General features: G+C 33.5%; 1 protein-coding gene across 1 annotated transcript; it reads left to right on the top strand.

Annotated features, from left to right (window-relative positions):
• The first annotated feature begins 927 nt into the window (after window positions 1–927).
• Window positions 928–11,445, top strand: LOC114163121 (ATP-dependent zinc metalloprotease FTSH 11, chloroplastic/mitochondrial-like). The gene is made up of 17 exons (XM_028047219.1): window positions 928–1,617; window positions 1,954–2,107; window positions 2,639–2,731; window positions 2,857–2,942; window positions 3,029–3,152; window positions 3,829–3,948; window positions 4,312–4,362; window positions 5,141–5,202; window positions 5,880–5,937; window positions 6,064–6,189; window positions 6,275–6,355; window positions 8,263–8,392; window positions 8,490–8,638; window positions 9,530–9,811; window positions 10,064–10,153; window positions 10,300–10,353; window positions 10,829–11,445. Exons 1-17 carry the CDS (start codon window positions 1,106–1,108, stop codon window positions 10,982–10,984), a joined length of 2,328 nt encoding a protein of 775 aa, XP_027903020.1. The 5' UTR covers window positions 928–1,105; the 3' UTR covers window positions 10,985–11,445.
• The last annotated feature ends 3,068 nt before the right edge of the window (window positions 11,446–14,513 follow it).

Here is a 14,513-nt window from a genome sequence, read left to right as displayed (position 1 = left end):
ATTGAACAACTTGTGGAAAGAAGCTTCTAGTCATATTTGAAGATAACTAGTGTTTGATCAAAGATGCAAAAGACAAAAGTGTGTTCAATGAAAAAATTAGATCTTAAAGATATGATCTAAATCTAGTAAAGGAAGAGCAAGTAGTTTTTTTAAGCACAATTACCAATGTTGATCTATATAAAAAAAGACTAGGATATTTTTATCTTATATAACCATTATATATGTAGAAACACATTTTGGCCAAAGGTGTCTCAAACTCAATGATTGAAGACAAATTGGTAGAGTGGATAACTTGCTCAAATTACTTGGAAATCATTTCAAAAGTTTAAACTAGTTCATACAAATGTTGAGCAAATGTTGAATGGACTTTAGAGAGTATTGTCTTTAATAATAATAACAATAATAATAATAGTAATAATTATTATTATTATTATTATTATATTATTCTTATATATGATTATAACATATATTGTTGGTTTTATTATTTTTAAATCCAAGAATGAAGTCTCCATGTATTTTTTGAAAAATATAGAACATGTATGAAAAATCAAAGTAATCGGAGGTTGCAAATAATGATGTTTGACAATGGAAAAGAATATACAAATGTTTTTGATAAATTTTGTGAACAACAATAAATATAGAAAAACCCATTGTATGATGGGCAAACATGTAAATAAACAAAGATGAGGTGGTTAATGATTTAGTTATATATAATTATATTAAAGAAAAAAACTTAAATATGGGTTTTAAAATATTATTTTTATTATTGTTAGTGTATGCATATCGAAAATTCTTGAACAATCTTTTAATAAAAGTCTTATTTTACATATTGGTGAGAAGCAAAGCAAGTTTAGTGCGAAAAGGAGAAGACGCAAAACACCATAGATGATTGGGCATTATCCATAATAAAAAAGCTTGATAATGTTTAAAATCGGAAGTCGTTGTCGGATGGCGGCACCAATTCCAATCAACAACAGATAAGGTACTCTACGCCCTTGCTCTGAACTTCACACAATCCATTCCTCTTCTCTCTCACATTTGCAAGAGGAGGAGGAAGAAGAAGAAGAGGAAGAAACAACCCGCACCTTACCCTTATATTCTTATTATGGCCACACTTCAAGCTTCGCTTCTCATTCTCTGCAGAACTTCCCTCCCATTTGCCTCACACAGTCAACACCACCATTCTCTTCTCTGCAAGTTCCCTCATTCTCTCACCTCCCTCTCTCCATGCAAACTCTCTCCGCCACAATTTCTCCCGCGCCTTCCCTTTTCCCTCTCTCTCAAAGTCGCTTCCCAACCCAATCCCTCCGCCGCCGATTCTGTTTTTCCTCCAAATGAAACCGCTCAGAATTCGACGACTGTCGTCGAAGGCGAGGGATCCGATCCTTCAATCGGAGCGGAACAGAGCGGGAGTGCGAAAGAGGAGGAGAGGTCGCCGATTGCGGCGCTCTTCGAGGGAGCGAGAGAGAGCTCCAAAAAGGCTTTCGCCCAGTTCATGAACTGGCTGCCGCTTTGGCAACAGGAGCGTCGTTTGGCTAGGTTAATTATTGACGCCGAGGCGAATCCCAATGATGTCGCCAAACAAACCACTCTACTTGTTGAGCTTAATAAGCACAGGTTTGGATTGAATCGCATTGCACAGTGATGAAGTTGAGATGCTGTTCTGATCAAAATATGTGTAACATAGATTGGCGTTACAAGTTATAATAAATTATATAAAATTCTGTCAATGGATAATCTCAACTCACCTAAACAACTGCATAAATTTTGTCCTTTTAGAAAATACAGAAGAAGAAAATTTAAAACAAACGCCAATTTGGTAAGAAAAATTGAAAATAGGGCTATATATAGCATGGTTGAATAATGTGGTTAGCGAGTGGAATATTTTTGTTTTCAGTTTGGATGATTTCTGTTTGCGTCAAAGTTCTTCTGTTATTTATGTATTTTTGCCAGTCCCGAGTCTGTCATCAAGCACTTTGAAGGAAGGGAGGGTGCTGTAGATAGTAGAGGAGTTGTAGAGTATCTTCGAGCTCTTGTGGCTACTAATGCTATTGCTGAATATCTTCCAAATGAGGAATATGGGAAACCTTCCAGGCTTCCTACCCTGGTAGTCACTTTGTCTAATTCATTTTTTTTAATGCTATTTGGTCTGTGTTGATCCGATTTTCGTTTGCAGAAGGGTCTACTAGGCGTCTTGAGCCATCGATGTGCTAGAAAATTTTGTCGTTGATTAATTATATGTTCCTGTCCTCTGACTATAACTGTCGTAGATTCCCGTAATCTAAAACTGACACCGGTGGTTTTGGATAATTCTTAAATCACTTTTAAAGCACTTTTTCTCCCATATATATTTCTGGCTAAATGATTTTATTTGCATTTTCTCTTCGATATGTAGAATTAATGAGCCTAAAAGCAGGTTCTTCTCCACTGTTTTTATTTTTTATACTCATTTATTTTTATTTTCTGCATGGCACTCTTTTTTTTTTTTTTTTATCACAAATTCCGTGTTCTGCGTCTACTCCTTTTGTCTTGATAAACTGCGTTTTCACCTTCATACAGTTTCTTTTAACATCTTTTATTTCATAATTTACATCTGTTGGATGTATCATGCTGCAACTGATACCATTTTTTTTTTCAGTTGCAAGAGTTGAAACAGCGAGCATCAGGTAAATCGGATGAGCCTATTCTTAGCCCTGGAACATCTGAGAGGCAGCCATTACATGTTGTTGTGGTAACAATTATTGCAAAAAAAAATGTTCTTTTTGATTGATGGCTTTTAGTGATTAGCATTTTAACTCCAAATTCTGTGTTTGTTTGTTTGTTTTTGGAATCTCACGAATCTGTTTCCTTCTTTAGGTCGACCCCAAAGTATCACAAAAGTCACGCTTTGTACAAGATGTTTTGTCAACTATTTTGTTTATTGTTGTTATGGGACTAGTCTGGTATGAGCGTCGAGTTCCCACTCTCGTTCTCTTCTCTATATAATACCTGAAAGTTTCATTTATTGTCATATAAATGTGTCTTTCAGGGTTATGGGTATGGTTGCACTTCAAAAATTTATAGTAAGCTTGGGTGGGATTGGAACTTCAAGTGTTGGCTCAAGTACTACATATGCCCCAAAGGAACTAAATAAGGAAGTGATGCCAGAAAAGGTTAACATTTTAATAGTTCCTTTTGCATTTCTTGAAAATTTGATGAATGTGCTATCGTCATTGAATTTTGGATGAGAAGGGAATTAATGAAATTGGTTAATTGATTAAGAATAATAAAATATATGCACAGTCTTTTTCTAATCAAAATAAAACAATCCTTAGTCTATCAATAATTCAAGAAATGATATTTCATTGTTCTGAAGTACATCTGATCTGATTCTATGAATCAGGCAATTGCAGAGTTTCTTCACTCAATCTACAGGAGTCACCCCCTACTGATCTTGGCACTTTAATGTTAGTGAACTCCATGTTATTAGCTTCTTGAGGAGTCAGTCTGGCATCCCTCTTACTTTAGTTTCTGTTCCTGTACACTGGTTTTTTCTTTTATTTTTGTTATTATTGTGGCTTATAAAGAAAACTTCTAAATATTAGCATTTTCCTTACTCCCAAAGCCATTCTGACTCCTGAGAGCTGTTTTTGTTGATAAGGATGTTATAATTATTCAGTTACTCTCCATATCTGAATGTGTCTTTTTCTCAGTAGCTGAATTAGTTCCCGGGATTAGGGGTAACAGTTTCTCTTGCAGATTATAGAGAGAGAGAGAGAGTGCAAAGTTGCCAACAAATCAGAAATTGTGTCAAACAACCTTGTATAAGCTTTTTTTTTCCTCCTGCAGAATTTCAAAACATTCAAAGATGTGAAAGGTTGTGACGATGCTAAACAAGAACTTGAGGAAGTTGTGGAGTACCTGAAAAATCCAGCTAAATTTACTCGCCTTGGAGGAAAGTTGCCAAAGGTCTGAAGTAGTTGCATATTTGTTGAATTTTTTGCTTGACTGCACTTGGTTATATTTCTGACCTCACTTTCAAATATAATTGGCTTCTCATTTCTTGTAGGACTAGGTTTCCTTCCCAATTTATGACATGATAACACGTTTATACTATTTCCAAATGCAATTTGTTTTTTGGTTTACATTTTACAGTGACAAACTGCTAGCTTTTGGTCATCACAATGATATGGATTTTTTTTATTGGTTTTCATTTCATGATATACTGATAAATCTACTTTGTCCAACAATATGTGTTTTTCCTTTTTAGTGTGCATTGGAAATTATTTGTTTCTTTTTCATCAAGTAAGCCGAAAACACTTCTTTTCTCAGGGGATTCTCTTAACAGGACCTCCTGGAACTGGAAAAACTCTTCTAGCCAAGGTCAGCTTGTTTATCATCTGCATACCTTAAGACACTTGTTTTACAAATTTTATGACGTTCTTTATTTTAGAACTTGAGCCTATTGGCCTCTTGCATGCTTTATGAATTTCCACTTTTACGTTCTTACATGAAGCTTCGGGAAGTACATATGTACAATCTAGGCTTTGGTTCTCATCTTTCAATTTGATAGCATTGACATTGTTACTCCATTATCCTTTCCAGAATTTGTTCTTCTAAGCAGTAAGTGTAAAGTTTATTTTCTTTGCCCATGTGAATTGTTTGGGAATGCAATCATTATTAATAACTATTTTTGTTTTGTTTCCTTGTTTGTCCTCCATGCAGCTGTTTATTTTGTCTACCTGATTGGTTTTTGATTAAATTATCATCCAATTTTTTATTTTGCCTAAAGCAACTTTTGCTCCCATTTTCCTTCTCATACCTGTACAGTACCAAATTTCTTGAAAAGTCTCGATATACAAGTCTCTATGCTTATGTCTTTTTCTTTCATGATGGTATGTGTAGGCCCATTAATAAATGCGTTTCACTTCTGTAAGTTTACACTCAGTTTTTCTTTTTGAAAGAACGCGGTCTTTTTTTTTTATTTTTTTTTCTGCCTGAAGAGCGCAGCCACTTGACATTTTCTCTATCATTCTTCAGGGTTCGGAAATACAATTGAAAAAGCAATACTACTTTGTTATAATCTGCCTCTTGAATTAATCTATTGATATTGATAATGTATTGTGATCTGATAGTGTTTGCTTTATATGGGACCTTGAAGGCTATTGCTGGAGAAGCTGGTGTTCCGTTTTTCTATCGTGCAGGATCAGAATTTGAGGAGATGTAAGTCTTTGTTTTCGATAGCTTAAATTTGTGTCTTTGGAATGCATTATATATTGTCTTAAATTTTGAAACATGATATAATGATCCATTTTGCTTGAATTTAATATAGATACTTCATAAATTGATTCCTACTAGTTCTTCTTTATTGTAGAAAGAGAGAAAATCTACTAGTTCTTCATTATATGGATACACTACAACATAAATTAGGTTTTCGGTAGCCAACTTTGGTTAGATTGAGAACATCTATTTGGTTTGACGCTCTTTCGTGATAAATTGAAGTTTACAGCTTTTCCATGTGATCGCTTGGCAAAATGCAAAATTTAGTTTTGTCTTGGCAGTTGTAAGTTGTGAAATTGATAGGTTGTCTTTGGTTAAGAAGCCTCACATTAACAAATGTGGACCACATACTCCTTAATTGACTTGGAAAATGCCCCCTCCCTCCCATCCCCCATCTAGTTGCCTTTTGGCTGGGGTGCGTTGGTTTTTATCAAAACCCATTTAGACTTGATATTCAACCACCTGCGGATGTCTTATCTTGGGCATGATGGAATGCATTTAATGAGGTTTTGAGCTAGTTTTTGAAGTTGAATTTGGCCCAATCGATTGCTAACAGTTACATTAAGGTAATTTATGCTGTGTTAGGGATGCTCAAATTTTGTATCACCTTTCCACTTCAGGTACGTTGGAGTTGGTGCTCGACGTGTAAGATCCTTATTTCAAGCAGCAAAAAAGAAGGTTTGTTGCCTTTGGTTAATAGACTCTTAGCTGTCTGCTATTCTGGTTTTGCTAAATTACTTCTTTACACAATTTCCTTATTTGTTTCTAATTTGGAACATTCTTTACGCTCCATCCTTAATGTAGGCTCCTTGTATCATTTTCATTGATGAAATAGATGCTGTTGGTTCAACTAGGAAACAATGGGAGGGTCATACAAAGAAGACATTGCATCAACTACTTGTTGAAATGGATGGTTTTGAGCAGAATGAAGTATATTTGAAGTTTTAAACATTTGTGAGTGTTTAATTAGTTTCTCTCTATTTTTTCCTAATTTATTAACATCTTTATCTTGTAGGGAATAATAGTAATTGCTGCAACAAACCTGCCTGATATTCTTGATCCGGCTTTAACGAGACCTGGTAGATTTGATCGACATGTAAGTCGTATTGTTTTTTCCCCTTAATAAAATAATTTATAAAGAGAAAATGGAGAATAAGAAATCCTTCTAGAACAGTAGAAAATAAGCTTACGTAAGAAAAGTTCTCCAGTCCCTTTGTTAACCCATTGAAGAAAAGTCTCAGAAAAATTATGGCAGAAATGAATAAGGTAGCAAGAAAAATGCGGAAGAAAAAGACTTATCTGTTGAAAACTTTGGCATTTGGCTCACATAACAAACCTGCAAAACAAGAACATTTCCGAAGGATAATAGACTTCGTTCTTTAATAAAAGAATGCTAATCTGCTGTATAGGGGCCGCATGAACCTATTTTTATCTGGTGATATATAGTATGTTTATTATTTGTTTGGTGCTATAATTCTATAGGATAATAATATGTTGTTTTCTCTGTTTTGGATTAAGTGATCTTATCATCATATCTACTAAATCTAGAATTTTTAGGTTTCATTTTACATAAAAATATCTCAGGCTTTTTTGGTTGATACTTTGGAAGCAGACAAAATTAAAGCACTACCTGACCTAGTGACCTGGTGTACTTCGGAGGATATTATATTCTTGTGCATCTTTATTTCTACTCTTTATTACTTATTCTTTCACAAAGAATGTATAAATCGACATGTTCCCAGACAATAAACAAAATTTGTCCATCGACCTTGTACCAGTCTTAAAGGTTGGTGTTTTTTGTTGCATAAATATAAAATTATTTAATTTTTGGATAAATGGTGTTTTTTGGTCTATAAAATTGGTCTTGCTCCCTATTTTTAAAATCAAGAGTTTGAGTTCTCCAATTTCTAAAATACGAGACTAATCCCTATTACTAACTACGTTAGGATGTTTCTCTAATGACACATGGCCTACTCAACAAATGAGTGAACCCAAATCAAATGTTTACACTTCTAACGCATGCTCCTTGACACCCTTTAGTACCCAATTAAGATCAAATATTTGGAGCTCTAAGTAAACAAAGTCATGAAACTTTACCAATATCTAGATTTCAATGGCAATGCTCACTTTTGCACATTGTTAATTACAACAAGGTAAATATAGGTAGAGTTTTTTCTATTAGGTCATAGAGTTACGGGAAAAAGCATCTCAAGAAGGTTAAAAAGGCGTGTTATCCTTCAAGAAGGTTAAAAAGGTGTGTTATCCTTCGACATTGTTAAATAGTGAAGAATCTTAAACTTGACTTGGGTACCGAGTGTCTTCTTAAGGTATCTTTGAGGTGTTTTGAAGGTTGAATGAAAAACGGTCTAACCATGAAATTTGTCAATACCAAAGAAATATGAGACCTTATCCCTAATATTAGCAAATTTTGTTGAGGTTTAGTTGGTGTTCCAAGTAGTGAAACTTTGTTAGTTATTGAAATGTATCAAGAAGCAAGAAGCATGCATTCGAGGTTTTGACACTTCCATTTGTATTTGGGGTCGCTTATCTATCCTTAGAGCATGAAATGTGTCAATAGAACGACCATTCCATTTCAGTTATCAATGGGACTATTTTCACTGTATTTCAGAAATTGGAGGGCTCAATCCACTGGTGTTAAAATATAGGGACCAAGACCAATTTTACAAGGACTCAAAAATACTCTTAAAATAACACATGCAACACTTTCTACACGGCATCCATGTCATACAAATTGCCATGTGGTAATCGATTAGGTGCTTCAGCATGTAGAGAGTGACTGCTCTCGTCGTGTTTCAGAAACTGGAGAACTCAAATTACTTGTTTTAAAATATAGGGACCACAAACATCATTTATCCTTCATTTTCCAAAATTATTACATTGATCTCTCACTTGGACCTAACTTAAAAACTGTATCTGACTAATTTTCTGAATGATATGTAATTTTGCTATAGAATATAGGAAAACTAACCAACCCAATTCCAGATTATTGTACCAAATCCAGATTTACGTGGTCGACAAGAAATATTGGAGCTTTACCTTCAAGATAAACCATTGGCTGACGATGTAGATACTAAATCAATTGCTCGTGGAACTCCAGGATTCAATGGGGCAGGTGAATAATTTTTAAACATATATGAAATGAACCTCCTTCTTTCTGTTTCAAATTTTTCATTTACATGATGTGATCCATAACTATTCCTTTAAACTAGATCTTGCAAACCTTGTAAACATTGCTGCCATTAAAGCTGCTGTTGAAGGTGCAGAGAAATTGGCAGCTTCACAGTTGGAGTTTGCCAAAGATAGAATAATTATGGGCACCGAACGGAAAACAATGTCCATATCCGAAGAGTCAAAAAAGGTAAGTGTACAGTATCTGGTTTATCTCTTAAAATTCTCCATTGTGGCCTATGTGATTAATGTATAGTTGCAAGTCACTACGTTGTTAACCTTAGTGTCTCCTAAACAATGTATGGTTTAGCACTGTGTTGTTTTATTTGGCAATACATATTTGTCCCTGTATAAGTCACAATTATGTTATAATGTTTGCGAAAATCTAACCATTACCCTGAAAGTTTCTTTAAAATTGAAAAATTCCAAGAACTCATCTTTCAGCATTCCATTTGCAGTGCAGTGAAATTATCTACAAGCTGGTTAGTTGGATATATTGGTAACTTTTTTCCTAAAAGTGTCACTCATATTTTGACATTGATGACTCAAAACCTATTCTTACATCATAGGTTACAAGCATCTTTCGGTCTGTCTACTCTTTATTCTGTAATATTAAAATCACCTTGTGCTTGTGTTAGATATTGTTTGATATTGTTAAGATATTGTTAGATATATTTAATCACGATATCAAACAATATCTTCTATTTACTCTATTTATTTTTAGGTTTAGTTGTACCTCTCTCTATTATAAATAGATTATCCTATGTGTGGTTTATACACAAGGGAAATTAATCTCAAATCCTATTTTTTCTATATTCAACAACTTGTTTTATGCAATACCCTTCTCTCTGTAGGGATACCAATATGGCATGATAGAAATACAAGGCCGTATTTTTATCATCAGATTTGTTGTTGTTTTGATTTGAACATGATGTTTTTAATCCCAAACTCCAAAATCGACCCTTGAAGTAATGATTTGTAAATTTTATAAATTCTTGTTTAAAATTTGATTAAATATTTAGTATTTAACCATTTGTAGGTTTACAGTTATCTATTTTAATATCGCTTGTGAAAATTTCAGCTTACTGCTTATCATGAGAGTGGCCATGCAATTGTTGCTATTAACACTGAGGGTGCTCAACCAATTCACAAGGCAACAATCATGCCTCGTGGATCTGCTTTAGGAATGGTCACTCAGCTTCCCTCTGGTGACGAGACATCAATCAGCAAGAAGCAGTTACTTGCTCGCCTTGATGTTTGTATGGGAGGAAGAGTTGCAGAAGAAATTATCTTTGGTCAGGATCAAATCACAACAGGGGCAAGTAGTGATCTTCACACGGCGACTGAGCTTGCCCAATATATGGTAATTTTTTGCTTTGTGATTAACGGTCAAATGCAGTTTCTTTATCTATGGAAATAGGGTTTATTTTTTGTCACAGAAGCTATATAAAATTTCTGTGCTGGTATACTTCTTTCTCTGTAACTACTTGGAACGGTCACAGGTCACCATAGAAGGACTCGGAACTTTCCTCTGACTGGAATTCTCAACTAGAACCTATCTTTTTATTTTAAAATGAGGGATTAATTCTGTTTTCATTTTTTGTTTCTCCACAAGGTATCAAGTTGTGGGATGAGTGATGCAATAGGGCCAATTCATATAAAGGAGAGACCAAGTTCCGAAATGCAGTCCCGTATTGATGCAGAGGCAAGTGGATAGAACCTATATCCTTTGTCATTTTGAATCTTGAGATATTGGATAGATTGTCATATTTGGGTTATTTTTTTCTTTAAGGAATTAGTATTTTATAAAAAATAAAATCTGGTTTATGATTTGAATTTCTTGTTCTGCAGGTTGTGAAGCTTCTTAGGGAAGCATATGATCGAGTGAAAGCCCTTTTGAGGAAGGTCTGTCAACCCCTTTTTGCTTGTGTTTAATCTGTCATTTCTATCACTTTCAAGATAATCTATTGTGCTGGTTAAAAGTATTGATTTTCTTTATATTAATATTCAATATAAATTTACAGGTTCTAATACCAGCAAAGTGTTATTTATTTAATGAAATAAATAAAATAGTACTTTGTGTCCAAACTAAGTTTTCAATCAATGAGAGTGTTCCTTTGGAAGCTTAATAAGGCTGAAGTCTGAACCAAAATCTACTTTTCTTAGGTTTAAAATAGGTGACAGTGGTAAAAACCATTATATGCATTTGCAACACTATATACACGGATGGAGATTTATAAATTAATAAATTTGTATGTACGTGACTCTTTCTATGGTGTTGATTAATCAAAGGCCAAAATTATGCCATGCATGGAATTTATTATGGTCTACCTAGCATCTGAATAAGTTCTGAACCCTGTAAGTTCCGACGTTTCTGCAGCATGAGAAGGCATTGCATGCTCTGGCAAATGCATTATTAGAGTATGAGACACTTAGTGCAGAAGAAATCAGGCGGGTACTGCGACCATATCAGGACGGAAAAGTGCCTAAGAAACAGGAACAAGGGGCAGCAGAAGAGGAACTCGTGTTGGTCTAAACATTCTTTCCGTTTGCTGTCTGTTAACTAAACTGACTATAAGGGGACGCTTTGTACAGAATACCTAGTCACCCAATACTCCAACAGGTATATTTTTTGATCCATTTGTTGCAGATTCACTCCATTGTGCATGCTATCCTGGCCATTCTGATAGGAAGTGATACTCCTTTGAGTTGATCTGAACCAACCAGTCCTGTTCACAATGACGAAGGAAGGATATTGCTCTTGCTAGGAGTGCGAGCAACTTTTTTTTGGAGAAGTATTTATAATTTGTATAAAGACATATTGAGAATTGTGCCTACATTTAAACATTATTTGTTGCTTTAAAACTGTATAATTTATGGAGATCCAAGTATCTGTTCACGTGGTTAAGTTGTCAATTAATGTTTTTGTAGAGTAAATTTGGCAATTCTGTATAAGCATTATTGTTCCTGAAGCATATGATCGATGTTTGATGTCTAGTCTTTATTTTGAATGGATTGGAAGCGATGAATATAAGATAAGTGATGATGACCAAAAAAGGTATATATCCTGTCAAAAGAACAGTGAATTCTACCTCTTGAAATATACTTGATGACTTCTCAATCTTAGTGTAGTTTGCAAATTAGAAAAAAGTTCATTACGTGGCTAATTAACTGCTTTCTGTACACAAAAAATATCCATTTTGTCCGGGAAAGGTTTATTATTGACTTGGATTGTTGTGTGCATTTACTACAGAACAACGCCAATGTCGAGGGCTATGCATTCCTTCAAGTTTTACCTGCTGCTATTGACGTTAAAGTTCGGGCCATTTCTTCCTGCACCCATTATTTTTTCTTCCTGGACCTCCATAAAATGTATTATTCCCATTTTACTCCTTAATAGAATATATTAAAATATATTAAAATACATACACTTTTTTCCTCTGCCCCTCCTTCTTGGGCTTCACGCTTCTGCCATCTCCAATTCCTCACTCATCACTAATTTCATAAGGTGAGTTTGAATGGTTAGTGGGAAGACTTCCGGAATATTTTGGCGTGTATTGGAATATATCGTATCGGTGTGTTCGGAATGCATTATTAGATTCCGAAAATCATACGAGTTTTGGATTAACGAATCCCTTATGCATAACCGGATCTATTAATACATTTTAAATTCTCCATTTTGGAACTTAAGTATGATTTTTGAATCGATCAATCCGAAACACATTTCCAAATCCAGTGATGCAATCAATCTGGATATGTCAGTCCAAAATGTTTTCTTACAAATATATTTCTAAATATTGTTTCTATATCGTTATTTCTGACCCAACCTCTTCCATTTCAATTCACTCCAAATGAAATTCATTTTCATCCACACATTCAATCACACAACATCCTCCTTTTCATCCTCGTCCTTCTCGAGGATTTTACTTTTGCTGGTGGCCAGGATGGCGTCGATATAGTTTTTTGTTGTCTGGTTTTCATGGCTACAGCCAAAGCTGATGATGTAACTTCACAAGACTTCCACTATTCTACAACTCTAACCACGAAAGAGGAAACTACACAACCAATGGCCTCTATGGCCAAAACCTCTATGCCAATCCGGATATAACAGTTTATATCATTATGCAAAAAGTCAAAGTAAATTTCAAAGAGAAAAGAATGTTGATTATTTTTGCTGTGTTTTATTTTCCTATAAAGTCTAGGGGTGTTACCAATGTATCTTTCAGTAAGCTAGATAATTTAGATGAGTTGCATATGTACAATTGGGGTTTTGATGTACATAGTTTAATAGTTAGTAGTTTGGATAACAACACCCAAAAACTTTAACCAGCAAGAAAAGGAGGTTGTATTACACTTAGTTGAGTGTGTCGTAGTTTTAGAAGTTTGTGTACTTATTCATGGTTATTGAATGGTTTCATATATGTAGTTACAATTTTACTTTATAGATAAGGAGAGTTATATGGTAAAGTTGTAATTAGTGACAATTGTGTTGATTTGTTTTAAAGCTTTAGGCGGTTGAACATGTTAGTCTACTTCATGATGGAGGAACATCTTGTTTTCCTCATTTTTTTTAATGGGTAGTATGCATTTATAAAAAGTTCATATCGTTCATATGATTCATGTGGAGGAGCATCAAGCAACAATTCATATAGGATAAGTTATCCTAAATGAGAGCATGCACAAGTTTTGTGTGAACAAAGCGGCATGAATGCAGAATATATATATATATATATATATATATATATATATATATATATATATATATATATATACACACACGTGTGTAGAGTTGAAATAAAATTTTTGTATTTTGTAATAATTGATATAATTTATTTAGATAAAATTAAATAAAATTCAATCAACTTAAGTTATTTTATCCAAATGAAAAATTCAAATTCAGGAAAATGGTAAAAAATTTCAATGTTTATATTTTATATGCAATAAGGAAGAATGAATGAATCAATGGTGCATTTTAAATTAAGGTTTAATTACTCGGATGGTACCCATTTTAGTAGGAGTGTGTCAATTTGGTACCCGCCGAAAAAAAAGTGTCAATTGCGTCCCCACTTTTGAAAAAGTGCATCAATCAGGTCCCTTTCAGAAAAAAATAATTAACGCCGTTAACGGCAGGACACGTGTCACTCTCACGTTTTTTTAATATTTTTTAATTTTTAATTTTTTTTTTTAATTTTTTAATTTTTTTTTAAATTTTTTTTGTAAAATTTTTTTGTTGCCACGTGTCAAGTTCCTATTTTGACACGTGGCAATGTCAGTGCCACGTGGCAAGATAATGCCACGTGTGACAACTGTTATTGTACTGATTTCAATTTAGTACCCATATATACCGGATTGTTTCAATTTAGTCCCCACTTTTGTGCCTTTGGTTCAATTTTATCCCAATTTTTTCAAATAATTGAAGAAGATTTTTAAGTCATTTTTTTATAAGATTAATACTAATTAAGTATAAATATTTTTACGAAATTAAGTACTCTGATATTTATATTAAAATTTAGTTGTACAAAAAATGTTATACTAATAGAACAATATAATCATCTACTTTTTTTTTTTTCAAATTAAAACAATATTGTTTCTGTCCAATTCAAGACTAAATATATTATTTGTATAAATGTTATACTAATATTTTTTTATTAAAAAAAACTTTTTAGCATATTATGTTATTTTATATTATTAACCCATATCTTGTCCATGTATTCTTTGACCACTAAATTTTGAGATAAATATAAGTACTTAATTTTGTAAAAATATTTATACTTAATTAGTATTAATCTTATAAAAAAATGAATTAAAAAATATAACTCAATTATTAAAAAAAATTGGGACAAAATTGAACCAAAGGCACAAAAATGGGGACTAAATTGAAACAATTAGGTATATATGGGTACTAAATTGAAATCAGTACAATAACAGTTATCACACGTGGCATTATCTTGCCACGTGGCACTGACATTGCCACGTGTAAAAACAGGGACTTGACACGTGGCAACAACAAAATTTTACAAAAAAAAATTTAAAAAAAATTTTAAAATAAATTAAAATAAAAATGA

This window comes from Vigna unguiculata, chromosome 9, assembly GCF_004118075.2.
Source record: "Vigna unguiculata cultivar IT97K-499-35 chromosome 9, ASM411807v1, whole genome shotgun sequence".
NCBI classification, from domain to species: Eukaryota; Viridiplantae; Streptophyta; class Magnoliopsida; order Fabales; family Fabaceae; genus Vigna; species Vigna unguiculata.
Note: the sequence above shows the minus strand (reverse complement) of the source record. Positions and strands in the feature narration are given on the sequence as shown.